The following is a 22,747-nucleotide window of genomic DNA, read 5'->3' as shown; positions in this document are numbered from 1 at the left end:
AAAAAGTTGCATTGGTCTGATATATTGGCCTGTCTGTAACACCATGTGAGGGAAAGAAGATTTGTGGAGATTTCTGCAAATAATTGGCCAGCATGCCTATCCAGGCAGTGAGAGCCAGGCTCAGTGAAAAACCATCCTGAAAAATAAGGTGGAGAGTTTGAGAAAGTTATCTAGTATTAATCTCTGGTCTCCAATGTATAGGCATGAATGAATGTACGCACATACACACACAGACACACACACACACACTCACACACAGACACACACACATAAACACGTATAGACATAAACACTAACACATACAGAATATGTGTTTTCCTTCCAGGGTGTAGCTATTGTTAGATTTGTTATTTACCCTGTGAATAACTGTGTGTCTGAAGAGGCCTTTGAGTTAAACAACCTCAAAGAAGCACCTTAAATCACAGAATCATCCCTTCATCTGAAAGCAATAGTTCACAACATGTTAACTGCTAACTGCTCATCTGACAAATAATTACAAAATATTAACTAGCCTATTATATTCTTTGTCCAAAGTGCTTCAAGTTTTTTTTTCTCTTACACGGACATGAACCTGAATTCCTGCATTGGGTACTTTTTTTTTCCTTGTAATTCTCATGCACTGAACAGAAATCCTATCTGGCAGCAAAAAAGATGCCAATATTTTTGATGACATTAATTCAAGAAGCTCATCTCCGTATGATACCTTTATCAAATGATGCTTATTGTTGAACAATAATGCAGTGAATCTATTTTAAAGTAAAAAATGTTGAATAAAAAGTTTTTCATTTTTATTGACAATATTTATACATTTAAATATGGAATAAAATGACAGGAACATCATGCTTTCCTTAACAGTGGGGGAGTTAAAAGAAACTGTTTTTTCTTGAAGTCAGAGAATAAGATTCAATCAGACACTAAATTTACAAAGGATACTCTCACTGGGGATTTTTGTAAATAGATGTGCTGTGAAGCCAGAAAAATAAAATGTGAGTATCCCAATATAATATTTGCTAATGCAATCAGTACCATTGGTAAGTATCATAATTATTTAAGTTCATTATGTTTTTCTTGAATGTAAGAATATAATTCCCTGGGCAGCAGAAAGAAATGCTATCATAGAACATGATGTTTCTGAAGGTGATGGCAGCAATCCCAAGAAAATCTCTCCGTCATTGCAATTTGATCAAGTTTCAAAGATTTGTCCTTAAGAGACGAAGCTTTCCCATGCTACCCACAATGGCAGTGGCGGTGGAATCACTGTCTCCTTGAATGGATCAATTTTGGGATACTGATACCCCATTCGGAGGGAAGAAATTGAAGACAGGACACAATGAAAAATCTAGAGCAAGTGAGGTAATGAGGAAGAGAGAAAAGTCAAGACAGATGGAGCCATTCATTTCTCTCTGATGAGACATAATCCACACATTCAGTAAAGACTAGAAAAGAAAGTGAGGATGTGATTATGAGTGTGTGTGTGTGTGTGTGTGTGTGTGTGTGTGTGCCTTGAAATTGCCTCAACTCTATTACAGTGAACGAGACTTGTGATATGAAAATTTAATAATCGGTATATATACAGACTACACATTTTTAAAAATCCACATTATACACAACATAATATAAGCTATTTTCATTTACCTTGCCAAAATTCCCCTTTCGTGTAAATGCCCATACATCCGGGGAAGAGGATATATTTCTTCTTAAGTTTGTGTATTAGTGCAGTCTTTTTCAATTGGATTTCTTCCCATTATTTGGCTATTAAAGGTAATGATACGGTGAATTTCTTGTGAGAATAAAAGTTAATCTACTCTGAGTTAGTTTGTTAGGATAAATCCCAGGATGTAAAATAACAGGCTACAGGTAGTGGTGAGTTACCTATTTGCTAAGTGATTAGAGGCAACATCATCCAGAAAGCTCTTGTTAAGTCGTAATTAACTACCAACACCTTTGGTTGACATAGTCTACTATGTTATCTTAGCAAACATTGTTTATCAGTTGCGATCTTTAGTTTAATTGGAAACTTGGTTCAACCTAAAATCACTTACAAAGGAGTTGCAATGAGAATTTGTCTAAATCAGCTTGGCTTGTGGGCATATTTTAGGTGACTATCTTGCGTGTCTCAATCAGTGTGAGAAACCCAGCCTGACAGTGGACTACACAGTCCCTGGGTGTGGGCCTTGGATTGTGTAAAAGCAGAGGGACCTGCTGAGCTCTAAGCATAAATGCATTTATTCTCCCTGCTCTTAAGTGTCAGTATGATGATGTAAGTAGTTTCTTCATGGTCTGTGTTGATTTACCTGCAAAGATGGAGTATAAACCCTGGAATTGTAAGCAGAAGATACCTTCTCTCCCCAAAGGTAATTTCATCAGAATATTGTCCCATAGAAACAGAAACAAAGCTAAACCATCAACCTATTGATCTTTTACAACTTAAAATCTTAATACTTTGTAGCAATATATTTATATTTTGTATATTTATATTTTAGATATATAATATAATGTATATTATATTTTCTTCTGCCTCATTTATGACATTGATACATGTTTTTCCTTGAAAATTTGTTATCTGTATTGATGTGTTATAGGTCTGGGTATTTTATTTTATTTTTTATATTTATTTATTTATTTATTTATTTAAGATTTCTGCCTCCTCCTTGCCACTGCCTCCCATATCCCTCCCTCTCCCCCAGTCAAGTCCCCCTCCCTCATCAGCCCGAAGAGCAATCAGGGTTCCCTGCCCTGTGGGAAGTCCAAGGACCACCCACCTCCCTCCATCTAGGTCTAGTAAGGTGAGCATCTAAACTGCCTAGGCTGGGTATTTTAAACACATGACAATTTATCAATTAATTTTCCCCTGTTTAATGTGCTTTGTTTCAGTTAAAACAAATTGATGAGAAACTATTTATATTTTTATAATGCTAATGGTCTATATCCCTCATCATCCTCTCTTGAAGATAATACATACAGGATGATTGACATTAACCTATTTAACTTAATACTATAGTGTGTATTCTTGTTAGTTAGAAATCTTTAAATGAAATACTATCTTTTCAGGGAGACAATTTTCAGTCTCCATAGTCTCTATTATTATCATCATTGTTTCTATTATTTAGAAAGTGTTAGAATTCAACTCAGAGCCTTGCTTATATTAAATAATCACTACCACCACACATAATTATTCTCTATTGATTATGAAAACTAGACAATGTATCAAGAAATAGTAATATCACAAAATTGTTTCTCTGTTTTTTCTCTTCAGAGTATGTTCTAAACTTATGTTTGGATATGTACTTTCTCTAATGAACAGATATTCAAAGATTTGCCATCACTCTGTAATGCTGTGGAATGGTTATGAAAAGCCCAGGACGTAGTGTCTAGTGCTGGATTTGATTTTAAATGGGATGTTGGGCCTTTCCCCCCTCTCTCCTCTTCTCTTCTTTGCTGTCTAACTTCCAGGAAGTGACCAGGTCTCCTTCACCGCCTAATTATCACAGTAGTGTGACATCTCATCATATACCCAACAAAACAGACAGACATCCAAAACTCTGAAACTACAGACCAAGTTGAATCTTACCTCTTTGTTAACTATTGATATTCTGTTATATGAGTTGGAAAACTGCCACAGCCACTATGTTGAAATGCTTAAAAATCCATTCTTTAATATAATAAAAACTATAAAATTTAAAAAAATAAGAAAAATACATAGAACCAATGTTTCGGAGTAAATACTCAAAGTATTCTTTTATAATATCACTATTCCCATTATTCTAAAATATCTTTAGACCTTTTCCCCCCAAAGTTTATATTCAGTTGCTGTTTCCTGAATTTTAAATTAACATCATCATAACATATATTCAGTCATTATTTTTTCTACTGGACTAAATTTATAAAAAGCATGTACAATGTTTTCATTTTACTTTTATTGCATAAATGTAGTAAATTTGCTTTTAAATTGTGTCTTTAGTCTTATTGTTTTTTTCTGAATTTTGCTGTGAATCAAGAAATAATGCTTTTGTTCCTTGCACTCTTTCTTTGCATTTGGAGCATTTTTCAATTTTGCTTTTTGATGTAGAGTTTAAAATCTCCAATGCACATTTCAAAATTGCATATTTTTGTTTCAACAAAAATTGGTGTTTCTTATATCACTATCATGAAGTGGTATTGATGTTATATCATTTATAAGTCCACCTAAAACACAGCACTGCATGGGAATGAAAGGGTGCAATTTCCATGTGCTAAAGTAATTCACATGCTTTTCTCTAATTATACAAATTGTAATACTTTATTAAAATATTCTACTAGATATTAGTGTATTGAACTTTATTGAATTCTAATTTAACATGCATTTTACTATATGCTTACTTAATAATAAAGAGTAGATTTTTTTTCAAGTTCAGCTTGGTTTTGTTTTATTTGGCAGTAATAGCTATATTTTTAATTATTTTTTTTTTGTTTTCCATGTTAAAAAGTCTCTTAACTCATCACATTAATATAAAACCTCATGTCTGAGTGACTTTTCTTGGTCTCTTGTATGGCTGTTATATCACAATAGCACATTTATAGCACTGGAATGGATATACACAAAGGCTTTATTGATATGTAGTACAAGAATATTTGTCTATCTTTAATATATTCTTTTTGTTGAAGATCAGATTTTGACCAGTTTCTCTATAAAGTGTCAGACAGTATTTCAGACATAGCGAGCAATATACTGCTTTTCTCAACAGTCTCCCATTACCATTCTAGCTATTGATACTTTACATATGATAAAAAGATGCATATTATATTAAATTATTTACAAATTAGGAATTTGGATTTATTTGGTACATAGATTTTAATTTGCTAAGTGGTGGTACTTAAAATTTCTCAACACTACCTACAGATCATTTTAAAAATTATGTTCTTATTTGTTTATGTGTATGTACATATACGTAAATACAGAAGACCAGAGGAGAATATTATATACTAGAGGTGGTATGAGTTACAAATGATCCTCAGCATCCCTTGGATTCTGGGAGTTGAACTGGGGTTCTTTGCAAGAGTAGTAAGTTCTCTTAACTGCAGAGCCATCCCTCCATTTCTCTAAGATCTTTTTAATTTTAAATATTTATTTACCTTACTTTCCAGTAATATCATTCTTAATAATATACCTTTAATAATATGCAAGCATAAGGGATTCAAAGTTTAAAATATACATAAATTAAAAAATTACAAAATAAAAGTGAAATTTATTGCCACACAGGAAACTAATGACAACAAATGTTTGTAAAAATTTATGAAAAATGAGGTTCTTCTTGTACTATTAGTAGGAATAGAAACTGGTTCAGCCAGCATAGAAATCACCTTGGAGTTTTCTCAAGAAAGTATAAATAGAAGCTTCAGATGATCCAGCTATACTACTCCTGGGAACATACCCAAACAAGTTAACAGCATCACATGGAGAATTCTCATCCATCTATATTATAGCATTAGTCACAATAGCTGAGTTATAGAATCATCTGAGTGTCCATCAACAGATGGAAAACAAAACCTACTGCATATGCACAGAAGAGTTATCTTCAGTCATAAAGAAGAAAAGATTCATCATTTGTGAGAAAATGAGTGGTAACAGAGAGCATAGTTATCAAGATTACACAGACTCAGAGATAAATATGACTTCTAATGCATCTATAATACATCTCGCTCTCATTTTCTCTCTCTCTCTCTCTCTCTCCCTCCCTCCCTCCCTCTCTCTCTCTCTGTGAGAGTGTGTCTCATACACACACAAACACACCTACATTCTCACACACATAAACACACAAACTGTCAAAGTCTAATGAAGACTATTTGGGAAGAAGAGTGAAATTTGCAGTAATGGCAGATAGGGTCTACAGAGGCTAGTGGAGAATATATATGGTAAAATTATAGAATATATTTAAATAAAAGTGCTGTTAAGAAACTCGCTGGTTTGTATAATATATAATATATATTAGCCTAATTAAAAAAACATCTGTCACCTCCACTTTATATGCCAGCTATTAGACTGTGTTTCATAGTCTTTCAAAGCTACTGAATCTTCTCTTGAGCTATTTTTCTCCAATGGAGACTATGGAGACCTCTCTTTCTACTCCTCCTCCCTCTTCTCCTTCCTCTTCCCTCCACTTTCACCCCCCTCTTCTTTTCGGTCTCCCTCTCTCTCCTCTGTGGTTGGGTTATATGTCTGGCTGAGCTTCCTGAGTGCTGAGCTTGGAGACTTACAGTCATATTCTACCATGCTTCACTTCAGTTATGTATTGTAAATACATGGCTATGTGTTCGCCATTATAAAGCCATGGAGTAAAAATCTGTGATGATAAAGTTGGACCCCAAGTTTGGTTTCTCTCTTGATTAGTTTTTGCCAACTTGATATAACCTAGAGTCACCATTCTGGGAGGAGGGAAGCTTAGTTGAGAAATTGCCCATCTAGAATGACTTGTGGCTATGTCTGTGAGAGATCAACTTGATTTATGATTGATGTAGGTGGGCCCAGACCACTATGGGTACAGTTCCTGTAAAGGGGAAAATGGGTTTTATAAGAACACTAACTAAGCACAGGTTTTGTAATTATCTAAACTGAGAGCCAGTAAGCAGCATTCCACCATAGTTTCGGTTTTAGTTCCTGTCTTGATTTCCTTCAGTGATGGATTGTGACCTGGAAGTGTAAGTAAAATGAATCCTTTCCTTCTCAAAAATCTGGTGTTCATAGGTGTGTGGATTTACGTCAGGGTTTGATTCGATTCCATTGATCCACCTGTCTCTTCTTATGCAAATATCACACTGTTTTTATTACTATAGCTTGATAAGTAAAGCTTGAAAAATATACAGTGCAAAATATAAAGTATCTTCACCAAATGGTGCTAGCATAACTGGATGTCAAATACATCCACATCTATTGCCATGCACAAAACTCAAGTCCAACTGGATCAAAGGCATCAGCATAACTCCAATTCCACTGAACCTAAGAGAAAAGAAATTGAGAAGTAACCTTGAATGCTTGGACACAGGAGAAAACTTCCTGAATAGAGCATCAGTAGTAGGGATGCTGAGACTGAAACCTAATAAATGAGACCTAATGAAACTGAGAAGGATCTGTAAGGCAAAGAACAGTCAATAAGATGAAAGTGCAGCCTGTAGAATGGGAAAGATTTTTACCAACTCATATCTGACAGAGGGCTGATCTCCATAAACAACTCAAGAAACTAGAATCAAAATAGCAAATATTCCAACTTAAAATAGGGGCACTCATCTAAACAGAGAATTCTCAATAGAGGAATCTCAAATGACTGAAAAATACTTAAAGAATTGCTCAACATCCTTAGCCATCAGGTAAATGTAAATCAAAGTGACACTGAGGTATCATCTTACACCTGTCAGAATGACTAAGATCAAAAACACTAATGACAGCTTACATTGGAGAGGATGTGGAGTAAGGGGAATACTCCTCCATTGCTGATGTGAGTACAAACCTGTACAGCCACTTTGGAAATCAATATGGCAGTTTCTCAGAAATATGGGAATCAATCTACCTCAAGAAGCAACATTACCACCATTTCTTTGATAACAGCCTGTTACCAGAATGGAGTGAATAGATTCAGTGAGACCAGCTGGCCAGAAGACTCCATGATTCTTATGTCTGCCCTGAGATTATAGGTGCTCCCTATTATGGGAGCATGGGTACTGGGTATTAAAACTCAGATCCTCATAATTTTCCAGTTATTTCTTTAATAAGTAAATCAGTTGTTTAGACCTACTTACTACTTACTATGCCATTTAAAAAAGTTTTTCTCACTTCCACTATCTTGGTCCAATGTTTTGTGTAAAAGATTTTTATTGCATTTCAATTTAAATTCAATATAGACCATTTTGAAATGAGATTTTTATCACTTAATTAAAAAAAATCAGTGGAATATCCTTTTTCATGCTTATAGGTAGTAAAAAGTAATCAAGAAGGAATTTTTACCAGTGTTTAATTTAATGAAACTGGTTAATTCTTCCAAGGCCAAAAGACAATGTTGCGCCTCCTGAAGCTTCTATTACAGGTGGTTGTGAGACACCTGACAGGGATGCAGCGAACAGAGTCCAGGACTCAGCCAGCATTGGTGCAATGCGTGCTTAACCACTGATCCATCTTTCCAGCTCTTTAAGTAATACTTTTTGAAGAAGAGCAACATGTGAAGTGATTTTCAGTATGTTCATGCAAATGAAGATATTGATTTAATGAAGTGAATTTTAACATATTTATAATCTTCCATACTAATGAACACAAAAAGCTTCTATCTGATTTTGTTTATTCTTATGTAAACCTTAAATCCAAAGTATTTATGAAGAGCCTCCAATTCAGAGACTCTCTGGATCTAAGGTTCTTTAGCTTAAGATTTCAAGAGCCAACGTTTCCTAAGTAGCTTGAAAGCTAACTGTGAGGAAGAGATGTTTATGAAACTAAACCATGTTTGCTTAAGATAACAGTTATATGAAATCCAAAAGCAGGAGATGTTGAAGTGGATGCCTGGAAGCAGTGTGAGACCTCACTGGGTGACTGGTAAAACCAGTAAGTGTTCATGGGAACTCAGCTATGTAACACTGCGCCATCATGCAAACTCTAGTAGATACTATGACAACACTGGCAAATATGCACTTTTTAGTTTACATCAGACTGGCTTTTTCCCTAATTTTCTGCAAAATTACCATGGTATTTTAATATGTTTATTTTTCTACTTTTTCCTCCTTTTCTCATCTTTCCTTAACATTCATTTTAATAGAATTTTTTTTGCAATTGGCACTTAGTTATTATTTATTTACAAACCACTTTGAGATGCTCTTAATAAACTGAGAAAATTTAACACAATTCATATTTTCCTTGATTCAGTAAACACAAGCTTCTTTCCATGCTCATGCTCAAGATTTTAGTCAATGTATTTATTTTTCTATATACTTCTTTTCTTTTGTACCAAGTTTTTTTTCTATGTTCATGTAAACAGCATATATTTCAAAGAAGTTTTTCTTGCACAATTCCAATATTATTGTTTGTAGCTCACTTTAGGAAACATCACACTGTATTAACTTTTACATAATATTCTCAGTTTTGAAATTTCTTGATGTGATTTCATTAATACATTTTACAGAGGTTAATAAGAGAACTTAAATTTTTTGGCATCATCCATTCGGTGGTAGCTTGAATGCAGTGTATGGTCAGGAATCACTGTCTTCAATGATGACATTGCCCATTGCATGTCCCTGAAATAGCTAAGCAGGCGATACATTTACAAGCCATCCTGAATATTGCTATGGCTTAGACGGGAAGTGTATTCTGCAGATCTATTTTGATACTGAGTTGATTTCATTATCTTCCTAATCATCTCTCTTTCTTCATTAAAATAAAACTCTTCATGCATGTATGTGTTTGTATATGTGTGTACTTTTGAACGCCTGTGAGTGATTGTGACATATTTGTCCCAAGAGCTTGTGTGGAAGTCAGAAGACAACTTTGGGTGTGGGTCTTCCACTTCGCCTTCTCTGTTGTTATCTTGATGTTCGCTGCTATATAAACCTGACTGACTCCCAGGGAGCTTCTGGGGCTTCTCTTCTCTGTGCTCCCATCTCCTTGGCAGAGTTCTAGGATTACAGACACTTGCACGATAGTTTTTTCAATAGTGTTTTGCTTTTGCATGGAAATTTAAACTCAGGTTTCAAGCCTGAGGAGCAAGAACCTTTACCTATTTGGCCAGATCTCCTCAGCTCATCCTTTATATTTATTTTTATTTTCATTATTGTGGATAAGCATCTACTGTGGAGGATGCTTCGGAATTTCCTAAACATAGTGGAACCCTGGCTACCCGGACAGCAGTTTGGAAGCAGCCAAGAGAGAAAGGCAAGCCTTCTCACATCTCGCTAAGTGGAAGCATATCTGTTTGTGAAATAGCACTTTACCTAAACATAACTTAAGAGCAAAGCAAATTATATACAATGCAGATGATCCTGGAAATATTTAAATTAGAACTAAGTCAAACTATATCTCATTGCTCTTGTGACATATTTTCCTCAACTCTGTTCTTTTTGTCTTTTAGAACTCCATGTGATAACATAGATGAATGATGTATCTATTCTTTAGCTTACTGGAACTCAAAACATCAAGGAATTGACAGACACTAAAAATTCACATATCTCTCTCAATTTCCAAAGTCTGTTTCAATTCCTTTCAACATAAAAGATGTTAGTGTATGTCCAGTGTATGACAACTTTTTTTAAGTATTAAAAGTGGTAGAAGGAAAGATACACAGTGCACTCTGCCATCATGATTGCTTTAACAGTGCACATTAGATTTAACAGTACTGATGTATTGGAGGAATTTGAGAATATAATGAAATTACATATAATTTCATCTGTGAGAAACTCTAAGCACAGCTAGAAAATTGCTCCCATTTGAGTCAAAATGCCAAATGGAAAGTACGTACCTAAAATCATTGCTCCTTGCTACCATTCACTGTATGTCTCTTAGCATCACTGAGCTACATCTTATAGTCAAAAAGAGTATCCAATTTTATGTTGTCCTCTTTCTTTACAGTTACTGCCAGTTAAAATCTTCCTGGTTTACCCTGAGTTCTAAATTGACTTCCCATGACTCTGTCCTCTTTGATCACCTGTTCCTGAGTAGATAATACAGTTTGCTTCTAAGCGATAAAACATGTTAGAGTATGAAGATATTGCTTCTACTTTTATCACTTATGATGTGACTACTGGTAGAAAATGTATAACTCAAACTTAATTAACTTCTGCCTTAATTATTTTTTTGTTTCTGTGAAGAGGCACTCTGACTAAGACAACTTACAGAAGAGAGTTTATTGGGGTTTACAGATTCCGAGGGTGAGTCTATAACCATCATGGTAGAGCTCATGCCAACAGGCAGTCAGAAGTGACACTTGAGCCATAGATAAGAGTTTGTATTGACCCACAAGCACAAAGCAGAGACAAAGAGTACCAGGTATGACATAAACTTTTGAAAATTCAAAGCTTGCCAATAGAGACACACCCCCTCCACTAGGTCACACCTCCTACTCCTTACTCCAGTTCCACAACTGGGAATTGAGTATTCCGATTTATGAGATTATGGGGCCACTCATGTTCAAACCAACCCAGTTCATTGCAGTTGTAAAGAGCGGTCATTCTGAATATGTTGTGAATCATTAGGTTAAGCTCTTAAAAAGATGATGTAGACAAAGTGAAAGATGAAAGAAACTATGGCTACTTTTCTGCTTACCACAAAGAAGTAACAGCTGTGTTAACAATTCCAGTATTTATTATGATAGAATAATCAGTAATAGAAAACTGAAATACAATGTATCTTTTGATCCCCTTGTAAATAAACTTTGGTTCATTTGCAATACAAAATTCCATTCTCTTTATTTTATTTTATTCCTTAACCATTTGTTACGAGTAAGTGCATGAGGCTTTATGAAGGTCCTCTCTTTTCTAAAACACATTCTTTAATTGAAATTTGTAAATGTCGGGAGCCAAAATATTTTCCCACGCTGATTTTGTGGGTTTGTTGTACAACTGTTCATAAATTATTCTGCTTTTGAAAATAGTATTTTAATGAGTTTCACATGATCAATTTGTGTAGAAAGCAATTCATGACTATGTATAATCTTTACATATTGCTTAGAATTAAAATACATTCTAATCCCTTTTTAATCACATGCCAGTTACCCTTACGTTTGTCTTTTTCAAAACACTTTAGAGGTTGTATGATAAAATCTCAGCTGGTGTGAACTTCTTTCTTTCCCCATGCCTGTCTGGTCCTTCTTTTAGGAATCAAAAAATATTAATATGTTGTTATAATCTGCTGACCTGGTCCATCACTTGTATATCCTGACCCTTTAAGAGCCAAGCCCTACCCACTCCCAACATCTCTTCCACCAAGGCAAGTGAATTTCCCACCTCCTTTCCAGTTCTCTCCCTCTCTATCTCTGTCTGTCTTTCTCTCTCTTTCTCTGTCTGTCTGCCCTTCTGGAAAGGCAGCTCTGTCTCTCTCTCTCTCTCTTCTTCCCTCTTTTTCCCCTTCCCCTTCTTTTTTCCCTTTGATAACCTACTAGATAGAACTTATACCCAAACTGTCTTTGCATGTCATACCTATCTGTTTTCCTCTTACTGGCCATGGTCTCCCACCCTCCATCACCAAAGCCTTGAGTGACCTGCCACTGCCCTTCATGCAACTTGCCTTTGGTCACCTGCATTATCTTTATAAATGATGATATAAATGATAACGTTGGTATGTGACTTGGTTAGGCTCTCTCCAAGTTCCCTTCTTCCCTCCGACATGCTGGGGCCCTGAACTCAGACCACTTTCAAACATCCTGTGCCTATTCCAGTGCTGCAAATGGTAAGGTCCCCATCTCTAAGTCAGCGTTTGCTGACATTCATCTCTGGTTATTCCCCGTGGCTAAAGACTGTAATTTGACTCCTCACTGCTTGGATTTTTGTCTCCTCTTGGGCCACTTGGAGTGCTCCCATCTGATCCCCAGTTCCTGTACTGATGGGTCTTAAATTGGCTGGACCTAGTCCTTGACCCTCACACCATTCCAGGATGTTCATGATTAGTTGCCCTTGGGTCCTTGCCTTTTTCACATTTTTAGCCATGAGAAATCAACCCTCAAAAATTATCTATCCAACCTCCCCACTAGGAGGTCTTTTACAGATTCTGAAACCTCTGCCTTACTTACCTATTCCTAACCTTATCTGCCTTTGTACTAACAAATGGCCTATGCACCCCTTAAATAACAATCTAAAGTGGTAGCTTTCTAAGTTTTAATATCAGAAAACAGGCAGATGAAAAAGTTTCTATCCAGCCATGCTCTGTACTGCCAGTGTCCTGCTGGCGTCTCATGCCCATTCATTTTCATTTGGTTGAGCAATCCCATCCCCACCAAACTTTAAATGTTCTTTTTCTCACTCATATTTATTTTGTTGCTCCAATTTCTTATTTCTGTCTCCTCCACCACTACAACTGCTGATCCCACAGTAACTGGCAAAACTAGCCTGGCAATCTTGTCTACTTCCAATATCCAGGAGGATAACTATATGTTTTTCTTTGGGTTCACCTTCTTATTTAGCTTCTCTAGGATCACAAATAATAGGCTCATTGTCGGGCAAAAATTGAGAACTTGGGGGTGGGGTGGGATGGGGGTAAGGGGAGATGGGGAGAGAAAAGTGAGAAGGGGAGGATAGGGGAACTTGGGGGGATGGGATGGTTGGGATAAAGGAAGGGTGGATATGGGATCAGGGCTCAATTAAGGGAGCCATTTTAGGGTTGGCAAGAGACTTGACTTTAGAGGGGCTCCCAGGTGTCCAGGGAGATGTTCGCAGCTAGTTCTTTGGGTAGCTGAGGAGAAGGAACCTGAAATGGCCCTATCCTATAGCCATACTGAGGAATATCTTTCATATCACCATAGAACCTTCATCTGGAGTTGAATAGAGATAGAGACAGAGACCCACACAGGAGCACCAAACTGAGCTCCCAAGATCCAAATGAGGAGCAGAAGGAGGGAGAACATGAGCAAGGAAGTCAGGACCGCGAGGGGTGCACTCACCCACTGAGACAGTGGGGCTGATCTATTGGGAGCTCACCAAGGCCAGCTGGACTGGGACTGAAAAAGCATGGGATAGAACCAGACTCTCTGAACATGGCTGACAATGAGGGCTGATGAGAACCCAAGGCACTGGGTTTTGATCCTACTGCATGAACTGGCTTTGTGGGAGCCTAGCCTGTTTGGATGCTCACCTTCCGAGACCTGGATGGAGCGGGGAGGACCTTGGACTTCCCACAGGGCAGGAAACCCTGACTGCTCTTTGGACTGGAGAGGGAGGGGGAGAGAAGTTGGTGGAGGTGGGGGGAATGAGAGGCTGGTAGGAGGAAGAAATTTTTTTCAATTAAAAAAAATTTCTTCTCGAGCCTGGCAGGCCCTGCTTCTAACAGCAGAAGACAAAATCAGTGACCATGGAGGACACTGAGGAGTGGCCCTAGGTAGCCAACAGAGTAAGTTTTCTATCATTTTTTAATCAATAACTAAAGTTAAATTTTATCCTTTTTGAAGATCTCTGACAGCTGAGAGGTTTTGTCAGTTTAAAATAACAACCTCACCAAACAAATTTCAGTACAATTTCTTAAAATGTTTTAAATAAAAGGTATTTTAAGATATACAAATGCAAATTATTAAGGTGTGTACCTGCAGGCTGTAAAGATATGAGGACAAACGCATATTATTAAATTTCTATACTTTTCATAGTTCAAAAACATCTGTCACAATCATTCTGACATAAATATGCTGCTGTTTATACAATGTATATGTCTAAAACTTATGTTTTCAGAAACTCAAAAAATTCTTGTGAGTTCCAGAGAGCCAAGGTATAGGATTCACCTTAAACAGGTCAGTCAGATACACCCCTCTCAATTCCCTGGTCCTGAAAAAAAAATTTTTTCTTTCCACACTTAATTTTGTTTTCTGCTCTGCCTACACCTTGTCAAGTCTAACAGACACCATGCAGTTTCACACCACAAATTCTGAACAGTAATAAAACTACCAGCTACAGGTATAGGAGGCCCTTCTGTATTTGTGTTGCTTTCATTTGTTATTAAAGGAACTGCCTTGGCCAAGTTGATAGGGAGGAACTCAGGGAGGCGTGGAAGACAGAACAGAATACTGGAGGAAGAAAGCAAAGACAGGCTGATGCCATGATTTTCCTGCCTGAGATGGACACTGCTTAGACTCATGCCAGTAAGCCATAGTCAAGTGGTGATACACATTAATGGAGATGGGTTAAGCTAATATGTGAGAGTTAGCCAATAAGAAGTTAGAGATAATGGGCCAGGCAGGGTTTAAATGAATACAATTTCCGTGTGGTTATTTTGGGGGTTAAGCTAGTCAGGTGGTGGGATGCAGCCAGCTTCTCCTTACAACAAGCTACCCCAAGATGTGACCAGCACCCAAGAAAGACTTGGATGCTCACAAATAAGCAGGAAGCAGTCATGGGAATCTGCCATCCTAATTCCCTCAACCTGCTTTGCCTAACTCCCCATCTTTTTATTATAAGAAAAAGATGGGAATGTTGTTATCCAATGGTATGGTCTGTCACTTGTGTACCCTGTCCTTTTAAGAGAGAAGCTCTGCCCATTTCCAACCTCTCCCCTTCCAGTTAGACAATTGGATCTCTCACTTCCTCTCCAGTCCCCCCACACACCTCTCTCTCTCTCTCTCTCTCTCTCTCTCTCTCTCTCTCTCTCTTCTCCCTTCTCCCCTTCTCCACTTCCCTTTCCCCTCTATAAACCACTAAATAAACTCTATACCCAAACTCTCTCTGCAAGGTCTGTCTATCTGTCTGTCTCTCACTGGCCATGGTCTTCCACCTTCTGCTGACATCGAGGTCATGGGTTTCCTGCCACCACCCCTTATGGGACCAGTCTCAGCTTACCTATGTTTTCTTTATAAATGATAATATAAATTATAACATGTATTGCTTTTAATATCTGCATTTTCACAAATCAAAACTCAGATTGCTTACTTTTCTGAGGCTACCATATTTCCAGTTAGTACTGGCAGGGATTAGTGGAATGTGGAGTATGGTGAGATTGTTATTTTTTAAAAGGATTACCTAAGGTCTTAAAATTGCTTACAAAGATGAACACTGTATAGAAATTTACATCATGACCCAGTGGTAGTATGCCTGATCAAACTAGCTTACACTCAATAAATTTGATATACAAATATTTTATTCTCCCTGGATAATTGACCAGCCTTTTACACTATTGAGTAATACAGAGATCAAATAAAATAAAATTTAGTTTTTATTAGTAGAAGTGCTTGCTATAAAGAACCTGCTTGTGCTTCTCTTGGGTAAAGACAATTTTCTATGTTTATGTGTCTATCCTGTACATGTGTTACTTCTATCATTTGGAGGTAAATAGCTAGCTTCAGTTTTACATGTTTATACCTAGATTCAGAGTTTGACTTATTATTGATTAAGACATTGGGATCCAGATGTCTGAGATGGTGCTAGAATGTGATAAAAAGGAGGTTTGTGGATGTTCTAAAGGTGATTTTGCATGAGAAAAATCCATGAAGTTTCAATTCTGAGCTTGAATGTTTAGGGAGAATGTACTCATGACAAAGTACCTGTTGGTCACTCAGTCCTCAATGCTACAGTATTGGAATACATGATATAAATGATAGTTGATTTTGACAAGAGATTCTGTCCTCATTAACATGTAAATGACACTTACATAGTGTAGGCTCCAAGTGAGAGGAGTAATGTCTTTATAAGGGATAAATCCAGACCATTCTCACTCCCTTTTACTCTCTTCTGTTGCTATGACACAGCAAGATGATGCCAGTCTTCACAAGAGCCTTGCTCTTCCGTGTAGTCCAGAGCAATGCATTTCTATTCATAACAAATTACCTAGTTTGTCATACTCCAGACAAAAACAGTCATAGTCTGTATAAAACACAAAACAGACTAAATCCACCTGCCTCTGTATATTGTTCCTCATTCATAATTTCCTTAATATAGAAGAAAAACACATCTTGATATAAAAGATTCTCTTGATTTCAACAAAGTCAAAGTTGCAGAAAAAGGAAACAAGATCAGAAATGAGGACAGCCATTTGGCATTTGTTTAATTTTCTCCTCTATTGAAATTACAATTAGGTAATTGTGATGATTTTGCTTATGACATTCAAATTATGATCATTTGTCAGTTGCTACACTCGTGTTTCTGATTTAGTAATAGCCCTCTATGAAGATCTTTATTAAACTCCCAAGCCTTGTTAGGAGCAGCCCTCCCTTTGCTATACTATATATCTCTGCCTTAGGAATTATGGTATGTCTACAGATCACCTTAGGGCTTACCACTTTTGTGCTCAGAGTTGATTTGATTTGAAATGAAGACTTCTGTCAAAATGAGCCAATTTAGTTTCTTCCCTGGAATTTTAGAGCTTGAGGAATAAAGAGCCATTCAAAGTCTTTACCTATATACAAAAAATTCTCAGGCTTCAAACTTTTTGATCATTGTGATTTATGTAGATTCAGTGTGAGAAATAATGAAGCAAATATCAAGGACGGAGGCAAATGATGAAGACAAAAGGAAATAATGGAGGTATTTGTTCTTGAAGGAGCTGTCAGCTTTTGGTTTTGTTTCCTAAATGTCAGGCATTTCAAGAGTCAGTATTTCTGTTTCCATTCACCAGTTTATTGAGTTTCTGTCTCATGTCACCAATGGAATGCTAATTAACATGCTAGATGAAAAGTTTGAATAAATGAACATATAATATATCATTTATTGGTCTCATTTTTTTGTGTGTGTTATGTCACCCAAGTTTACAAATTTAATGATGTTTTGGGCTCTTAATGATTTTTCTATTTACAAGAACTCTCTTTAGCTATTAATAGTTGGTCTGAGAATTAGCTAGGTTAAACAGATTAGATGAGTAAAAAAATAATAAGAGGTCAAGGGTCAAGCTCTCCTCTATGCAGAAAGGCAACGTGATTCATTGCCTGGTACAACTGTCTCTGTCAGTGATTGTAGTGGTGCGATTCATTGTCAAACTGACAGAGTGGCGGATTGCTGAAGGAATAGGGAGGCCTCTGGGAACGTCTGTGAGGGATTATCCAGCTCAGGTTATTTCTCGTGGAAAGAGCTACACTAAACATCCAGGGCACTGTCCAGGTTTTTTTTTTTTTTTTTGAATTGAACAAAAAGGAGAAAATAAGATCTCTCTCTCTCTCTCTCTCTCTCTCTCTCTCTCTCTCTCTCTCTCAAGACCCTGGGTACAAAGTGACCTGCTGCCTCAAGTTTCTGTTATAATGATATAGTCCAGTATGATGGACTGCTGTATCCTCAAATTATGAACCAACATAAAACCTTCCTTCTTTAAGTTGCACTTTTCTAGCACTTGGTCACAGAGGCAAAATACATGACTAACAGTAATCTTACTCTTCTATTCCTTTAAAAATGCAATCTTATTGTGTGCCGTGGGATTGCTTCAAATCCACTGCTTTCCTAGATCTGAACTCCAGGTGCTGGAACTAAAGTGCTTCGCCACCATACCTGGCTAGAGAACTGTTTCCGAAGGAGTCAGAAAAGGTGGCAAACTTTGTAAAATATATGCTCCAATTACCTTTCAATATTGCTTGTTCCTCTAAGTCATAAAGACAGCTTTCTAGCTTTGTGTGAGGCTTTCCATCAGAGGTCCAATAGTCACACACTAAAAGTTTGTTGAAATGAGAGGAAGGACAGGAGCCATGTGGTTGTGCAAAGTGGAGTTTGTGACGAAAGTCACACTTTAGAATCACACTCCACATCTGATGTCGCAAATCCTTTAAAATATTGATAAAATAAAAAATTCAGTGCTAATTGGAATTCTCTATTTTGACTGTCAGTTCTCTTATTTAAAACATTAGAAGTGGCACCACGCATAATTGACTGGGGAACAGTGCAAACCATTCTGAAGTGTTGTGAATCTGCTTAGGGGAGTGCAGAGCTGGGCCTGGGCATGAGGAGGCTTTTAATTTGAGGGTTTAGCATTACACTCTGCATGTGCCTATGGGCCTGACCGCTAGTCACAAAGAAGCTTGGAGGATTTTTGATGATTGGGAGCCATCAGCGGAGAGAGATCAAAGGGTGGAAATCCAGGGCTGGATGCATTTTAAAGACAGATGCACCTTAAAGAATTCAAGGGCAAAGATGGAAACAGCTGGGCTCCACTAGAGGTATCATCTTCTATCTAAAGATGGTGAGGAAGCAAACAGACCTGCCCTTCAGATCAGCAGGAAAAGGGAATCAGGACTCTGAACTCTAGCCTCTAAGGTATTCAAAGCTAACTGAAGGACCACTGAGCCATCCAAGAAGGCAACATTACTTGACAAAATTGTGAAATACTGTATGTTACTTCAGTTTTTTTTTGATTAATCATAGGTTAAAAAATTAAGAAAATAGCACAAAAGGAGAAATTTGGGGTATATATTTTGTTTATTTTAATTATGCTTATTTATTTGTGTGGGGAGAAGCCAGGGAGTCATGTGTATGGCATCAACTCCATGGGTACAAAGTTTAGGCAACAACTATTGGAGAGTTGGTTCTTCCTGCTCTCACATCAGTCCTGTGGTTAGAACTCTAATAGTCAAGGAAGGTGGCAACACCTTTACCCTTGAGTCATTCACCAAAAGTCCCCAAGTCATTTTTAATATAAAATGATATTAAATATATTTTCTATGATTGCTTCTATGTTAACACATTAGATTTGATGTAACCAGTGTGCATTTTTCAGCAACATAGGATGCTTTCAGAGGAAACTGCATAACAAAATACGGGACCAAAGTCTATATTTAACTACTGAATGACAGGTGCCTCATGTGATACTGATGAACAGCTTTTAATTTCAGTGTTAGTAACTGAATGAAGTCCTTAAGTGTGCTAAGCTGACCAATGTGCTCTTCTTCAGTCCTGGCGATTATGGTTTTATCTTCAGGCCTAACTGATTTGTTCAGAGGGAATTCTGGAAAGTTTGATACTGGAGGATCCAGCCTATTGTGGGTAGTACCATCCCAGGGTTGTAGTCCTGGGTTCTATAAGAAGGCAGGCTCTGCAAGTCAAGCGGAGGATGCCTGTAAGTAACACTCCTCGATGGGTTTCTCATCACCTTCTGCTTCCATATTGCTGTTGTGTTTGAGGTCCTACCCTGACTGCCTTTCATTACGAAATATGATGTAGAAATACAAGCCAGATAAACCCTTCCTCCCCAAGTTGCTTTAGTCATGGTATTTGGTCATAGCAATAGTAATACTAACTAAATAAAACACTTCACAAATAAATAAGGTTGAAAATGATAAGGGAGGATATACAACACCTTCTGCTAGCCTAGTCACATGTAAGCATGAGTATGTCTACCTCTAAATACACATGCACACACAGATATACCGTACATACACATGTGTATGTATACATACAAGATAAAATAAAATAAACTTATTAAATATTACTAAAATATCTTTCCTATTCATGTCAATGAGTAGTCTGCTCACCACCGTTTTTCTTTTCTAAACCAGAAACAGAAGGGGTCAACTGAACGTGTTGCCTATTCTCTTTCAAAGCCATTGCTAAAGTCTCTGATTGAGGGATGTGTGTGTGCGTGTGTGTGTGTGTGTGTGTGTGTGTGTGTTTAGGATGTACTTTTCATTTTTCTTTTAGGTAATGTTCTTGGCATGGAATCCTGCTGCAGTTGGCAAACTGAGCTGTTTTTGTTTTCCTTTATAATCTCTTTGTAGAAAGACTAGCACTCAGTCTTGTTTTGACTTCAGGCTCTGTGTACTAATGATGCAATTGCTAAGAGCCAAACTACAGTGAACCCATAAAACTTGTCTTAATGGGATTTTGCCTTGAGCACCATCTGTAACTAAGTAGGGGGTTTCCACAATCCTCCATTACTGTGAAGTTTAGGTGAGTGTCATTGCTTCTCTTTGGCCTCGAGGTTTACGGGATCCACTGAGCACTTGGGAATCCTCAGTGGAAGCCCATGTGTGCACAAACATTTGCCTGCACAGCATGGCTGCGTGCATCTGCAATTTTAAGCATAGAGACTGCGTCTTTGCTGTAAGTTTTGTTCATCTTTTGTTGTTTTCTTTCTTCTGCACCTATTGGTGCTTTTGATACAAGGGCAATCTGATCTAGAGACACAGAAGCAACCACAGATGCCACACCAGAAGTGTGCTGACGGCACCATCTGCTTTCTGCTATTCTCTCTGGTCATTGATTTCTCGGGGAGATTTCTTCAAACTGGTTGGGACAATCTTAAGGCATGTTGAGTGACATATGGCGTGCTTTCCCAGCACTGATTTTGGCGTGCTTTCATGGAAAGAGCAGGGACTGGGAAAACAAAAGGCCATATTGAGAAGTCTGGACCTGTTTCCTCACTAGACATTCAGGCATCCTTCCTGTCCTTAGTCTCCTAGTCTGTAAAATAAGGACAGATTATTCTGTAAATATAACTTGGAAAGGCTTTGATGAATGAGGAAACAGTAAAAATTCTCTTTTTTTGAGGAGGGATGTGTAAAAATAATTCATAATCATACATTTTCTTAGTGTTTTTAAAAATGGTATCTAGATCATATTCCACCTAGGTCACAGTGGTATTTGTACAACTTTTGTGAACATTAGCTATGAGTTCCTAGATTGTGTAGTCCGTGTCCGGATGTCTGTGTGTTATTGGTGTGTGCATGCATATGTGTACATGTATATTCATATGTGTGTATGATGTATAGGTTTGATGTTTGTGTGCACATATGTGTGGTATGTGTGTGTTTAAAAGCATATTTTATTTGTGTATGTTTGCATAAGTCTGTGTGAATGAATGGGCACACATGTGTGGGTACCCATAAAGAGAATCAGATACTCTGATGCTCCAGTTGCAGACAGTTGTGAGCCTCCTCTGGCTTTGTGCAGAGAGCCAAACTGAGGTCTTCCAGAAGGGCAGCACGTATATTAAACTACTGAGCCATCTCTCCAGTTGTGACCCTGTTTGATTTTTGTGAAACTTTATATTCCTCTAAAACTTCATTGTTCAACAGTGTCTTGCCTATGATAGTGAAAGTATATAGGATAAAGTAACTAATAAAATGATAGAGAAGTTGAAGGAATCAAGGCAGAGAGAAAAATGAATTTATGGATATAAAATTTAGAGAGGCCTGGAGTGGAAGCATAGTTGTGAAGACACTGGATACTCATGGTGAGAACCTGGACGTAATTCCCAGAACCTCCACAGCAACTCACAACCAACTTTAATTTCATTTTTAGGGAATCCAAGGTCCTCTTCTGGCCCTAAATGGCACCAGCACACACAGTGCCAAAACATTTATGCACTACACACACAACACACAAAAATAATGAAATAAATAAAACATTTAAGTTAGGAGACTATTAGTATATATTAATAGCATTAAACATAAAATCTGGAGAGAGAGCGGGATGTCCGTCTTCGGGTCGCAGCGGTGTTGGTGGTGTTGATCACGCGGGAGCGAATTAAAAATGGGTGACGTTGAGAAAGGCAAGAAGATTTTTGTTCAGAAGTGTGCCCAGTGCCACACTGTGGAAAAGGGAGGCAAGCATAAGACTGGACCAAACCTCCACGGTCTGTTTGGGAGGAAGACAGGTCAGGCGGCTGGATTTTCGTACACAGATGCCAACAAGAACAAAGGCATCACCTGGGGAGAGGACACCCTGATGGAGTATTTGGAGAATCCCAAAAAGTACATCCCTGGAACAAAAATGATCTTCGCTGGAATTAAGAAGAAGGGAGAGAGGGCGGACCTAATAGCTTATCTTAAAAAGGCTACTAAGGAGTAATTCCAGTGCCTTATTTATTACAAAACAAATGTCTCATGACTTTTAATGTGTACCGTAATTTAATTCATACCCCAAAATTCAGATCATGAACGGCTAACAATTTTTTGTTGGACAGTCCTGATTTAAGGAAAGCTGACTTGTAGAAAAGTGGATATGATCTTTATTAAAGTAACGATTCCAGTTGCATAAACACTGTCACTGCTCTCCCTTTCTCAAGATAAGATTGGACTTAATTATTAAAGTTCTACTTTCCACAAAGATGGGGTGTCACCTCAAACCTACTAAATGGTTTTACAATTAAATTTATATAATTGGACATATGAATATGTTTAAACACTGGGGAAATTCT

The 22,747-nt window shown here is 37.4% G+C and overlaps 2 protein-coding genes across 6 annotated transcripts in view; one reads left to right on the top strand and one right to left on the bottom strand.

The window, feature by feature from the left end:
• The window catches only part of Lrrtm4 (leucine rich repeat transmembrane neuronal 4), a 778,594-nt gene that overhangs the window by 153,733 nt on the left and 602,114 nt on the right, over positions 1 to 22,747 (bottom strand). The window lies entirely within an intron of this gene.
• On the top strand, positions 22,048 to 22,588 carry LOC121434736 (cytochrome c, somatic). Its single transcript, XM_041633675.1, has one exon. It carries the CDS (start codon positions 22,081 to 22,083, stop codon positions 22,396 to 22,398), a length of 318 nt encoding a protein of 105 aa, XP_041489609.1. The 5' UTR covers positions 22,048 to 22,080; the 3' UTR covers positions 22,399 to 22,588.

This window comes from Microtus oregoni, unplaced genomic scaffold (genome assembly GCF_018167655.1).
Source record: "Microtus oregoni isolate MIOR12 unplaced genomic scaffold, Mior012 000002F_ref0000024, whole genome shotgun sequence".
NCBI lineage: Eukaryota > Metazoa > Chordata > Mammalia > Rodentia > Cricetidae > Microtus > Microtus oregoni.
Note: the sequence above shows the minus strand (reverse complement) of the source record. Positions and strands in the feature narration are given on the sequence as shown.

Excerpts from the sequence above, each read along its gene's own strand:
- LOC121434736 (XM_041633675.1), top strand. The coding sequence starts at position 22,081 with ATGGGTGACGTTGAGAAAGGCAAGAAGATTTTTGTTCAGAAGTGTGCC.